At 55.4% G+C, this 3660-nt stretch overlaps 1 protein-coding gene across 1 annotated transcript; it reads right to left on the minus strand.

The window, feature by feature from the left end:
• Positions 1-556: 556 nt before the first annotated feature.
• On the minus strand, positions 557-2593 carry LOC108525874 (maestro heat-like repeat-containing protein family member 1). Its single transcript, XM_017866664.1, has 2 exons — positions 2535-2593; positions 557-1241 (listed from the first exon to the last, which is right to left on the minus strand). The coding sequence occupies exons 1-2, from the start codon at positions 2575-2577 to the stop codon at positions 1042-1044; spliced, it is 243 nt and encodes an 80-aa protein (XP_017722153.1). The 5' UTR covers positions 2578-2593; the 3' UTR covers positions 557-1041.
• Positions 2594-3660: the final 1067 nt, after the last annotated feature.

Below are 3660 nucleotides of genomic sequence, written 5' to 3' on the forward strand. Positions count from 1 at the left end.
TATTTGCATCCCAGCACCTGATAGTGAACCTCACAGGAGAGGGGGCAGTGCTCCGCTTCTGAAAAGGGCAGACAGAAAATATTTTAGGCTTTGTGGGTCACATGTGGTCCCTTTGTTTGCTTTTATAACCCATTAAAGATGTAACAACCTCCCTAGCTCACAGGCTGAGCACGGGCAGACTGCAGGGCTGGTGGGCCACGGCCACTGTGCACTGACCTGCGGAAGAGCCATGCTGGAAACCACAAGCTCACCTGTGAAAAATAGTATGTTTTCAGGCTTATCACTAATCACTTCAATTAGCCTTAAGGATGGGTGCGGTGGCTCACACCTGTAATCCCAGCACTTTGGGAGGCCAGGTGGGCAGATCACCAGGTCAGGAGATTGAGACCATCCTGGCCAACATGGGGAAACCCTGTCTCTAAAAAAAATACAAAAATTAGCTGGGCCTGGTGGCGCACCCCTGTAGTTCCAGCTACTCGGGAGGCTGAGGCTAGAGAATGGTGTGAACCCGGGAGGTTGCAGTGAGCTGAGATTGCGCCACTGCACTCCAGCCTGGCGACAGAGCAAGACCAGGTCTAAAAAAAAAAAAGAAAAAGAAAAGAAAAAATTAGCCTTAAAACAAGGAAACGTGAATTTTTTACTGTAATTGTGAAGAAACCATCACACATACGTAAACTGAGGGACATTCTACAAAACGGTTGGCCTCCTCATCCCTTAAAGAGTAAAAAGGCTCCTCTTGGGCAAAGAAGTCTAAAAGACAACCAAACTAAACCAAAGTATGTCTCTGAATAGATCCCAGAGTGAGCTAGAGCAGTGGGCTCAGGGATGGCTTTCTTAGGCTCTGGGAGCCCTCAGAGGCATGGTCACGTGGGGAGTGTGGCCACGCACAGTGTCTGCAGCCAGCTGTCAAAGCAAGTGTGAGCCGCCACCATCTGGTGAAGGGTAGAAAGGTACCACCCATGCAACTTTCCAAAAAGTTTAGAATTTTGCAAAATAGAAAGTAGGAAATCTTTCTAGAGAATTCAAAGCAGGATGGTGCTTTCACCTAGAGGGACAAAATCTGCCAGGACCTGCTCCATCCTGGACACGGCCAGGGGCGGCGGCCAGACTAGCATGGAGGCACTCACCAGCCGAGTTGATGACATGTCTGACCACCTGCAGGGTGCCCACGCGGGTCCTCTCATTGCTGGTGTCCAGCCTGGGCAGCAGGAAGGCCAGTAGGCGGTCAGGCAAGCTGCAGGCTACAGGGCAACAGGTACAGATTAGGCTCCATGTCATCTTGTTCATCCCTATACACAGCGTCCACCTACTCTCCAGCACAGGGGAGGAGCCAGGAGAGAGTTGCTGTGTGAAGGTGAGAAGCTGGAGCCACCTAATCACTGGGCCTGGCTCCGATGCCCTTGTCTAAGGCAGGGTTGGAGCACATGTGGCCCTTAGCCCACGGCGTCAGCACCACCCAGAGCATGCCAGGACTTAGATCTTGGCCCACCCAGCACACCGGTGCTTGTTTCAGCATCTCCAGCTCACAAGGGGGCCTGCGAGAGGGCCCTCCGTGGCCCTTCTTGACTCTCCTGCCTCTAGACCAGTCTAAGGCTCAAGGGGACTCGAGCTGTCAAGCACACAGACCCCCAGCCCAAGCAGGGCTAACACAGCCCAAGCTCCAGGAGCCCTCTGGCAATGACTGCAGCAGCCCCCTTATCAGTACTTCACGGACCAGAGCCATCCCCCTTCCAGGTGGGCTCTGGAGGCCTGCTCTGCCTGGGTATCAGACCTGTGGTCCCTCTGCCCACCACAACCCTGCCCCCAGCCTGGCTGCAGTCAGTCTCCCCACACCCCTCCTGCGGATCTTGTGTAAGGGCAGATGCTCATGCAGGTGGGGGACCCGAGGCCCCGCCTGCCCGGCCAGCTCAAGGGAGATGCCGATGCTGTGGCCCCAGCAGTGTGACAGTCCCAAGTGCAAGCAGGGCCCCTCCTCACACCATCTGCTGTCCCTCCAGGATGGCTATGAGGGCCTGTGCAGGGCACAGGACAGCATCCAGTGGGGTTGGTGACAGGATGCATGGCACCTCCAGGTGGGTCATGGAAGGCCAGCTGGTAACCAGGGCCAGCAGCCACATGCCACCTGGAGGAGTAGAGAGCAGGCCATGGAGCCAGAGATTGGGTGTGGAGGAATAGGTAAGCCGGGGCAGGTAGGGGAACGTGGGGACTGGACCATTAGTGGAGGCGCCCAAGGATTTGGGCAGGTCAGCAGGGGCAAGTAGGGGATGCGGGGACTGGACCATTAGTGGAGACACCCGAGGATTTGGGCAGGTCAGCAGCATGCTCCTCAGAGGAGAACAATGTTCCAGGCTGCAGCCGTTGCCCAGGCCCTGGTTCAGAGAACTCTAGAGCCACAGGTAGGCCCAGGAGAGGTGGAAACAGGGGCTCCTCATCCCGGACCAGTACCCCAGCCACCACCATCCTCCACATGCAGCAGGTGGTGACCCCATGAGTATCCCCAGATGCCCGTGGGCAAGGCTGGGCCCACCACTCACCCAGCACAGTGAAGCAGCGCAGCACCTCCTTCTGGTTGCTCATCACCAGGGGCTTGAGGACTCCACAGGCACACAGATCTGCTCCAGGAACAGGGCAGAGGTTACAGACCAGAGAGGCCAGAAGGAAGGATTCCCTCCCTCTGACGATTCTGGGCCTGGGCAGCTGGGCAGAGGGCTCTGGGTTTCCACCCCATGCCTACAGCAGGCGGCAGGCACTCCAGGCTCTTTCTCACCCAAGCCCTGGGTGCAGGACAGTCTCATCCCCAGTAATCAGAGGCGCTCCAGGGACCAGCCCCATCTCCTTACGATGGGGAGAGGGAGACGGGCAGCAACAGGCAGACACACAGCTGCTGTCAAGTCTCCAGGGACACATCCTGCTCCTGCCACCCTCCACCCCTCCTACCAGTGGCAGAAGAGATTCCCAAGAAACATTTCTTTTTTTTTTTTTCGAGGCGGAGTCTCGCTCTGTCGCCCAGGCTGGAGTGCAATGGCGCGATCTTGGCTCACTGCAAGCTCCGCCTCCCGGGTTCAAGCGATTCTCCTGCCTCAGCCTCCTGAGTAGCTGGGATTACAGGTGCGTGCCACCATGACTGGCTAATGTTTGTATTTTGGTAGAGACAGGGTTTCACTATGTTGGTCAGGCTGGTCTCAAACTCCTGACCTTGTGGTTCACCTGCCTTGGCCTCCTAAAGTGCTGGGATTACAGGCATGAGCCACTGCACCCAGACTAGATGATGTTGTTTTAAGGTGGTAAGTTTTGTGATAACTGGTTACACAGCAACATATAACTAATGCAAATGGGTATTCATCTCGAAAAAAGATACAGTTGGATTCTCATTCCTTCCCTAAAATAAATCCCAGACAGATTAAATAATAAAAGCATAGGGGCCAGGCGCAGAGGCTCATGCCTGTAATCCCAGCACTTTGGGAGGCCAACGTGGGTAGATCACTTGAGATCAGGAGTTCAAGACTAGCCTGGCCAACATAGTGAAACTGTCTCTATTAAAATACAAAATTGGCCGGGCGCGGTGGCTCACACCTGTAATCCCAGCACTTTGGGAGGCCGAGGTGGGCGGATCATGAGGTCAGGAGATCGAGACCATCTTGGCTAACACGGTGAAACCCC

This window comes from Rhinopithecus bieti, unplaced genomic scaffold (genome assembly GCF_001698545.2).
Source record: "Rhinopithecus bieti isolate Rb0 unplaced genomic scaffold, ASM169854v2 scaffold_26558, whole genome shotgun sequence".
Taxonomy (NCBI): domain Eukaryota; kingdom Metazoa; phylum Chordata; class Mammalia; order Primates; family Cercopithecidae; genus Rhinopithecus; species Rhinopithecus bieti.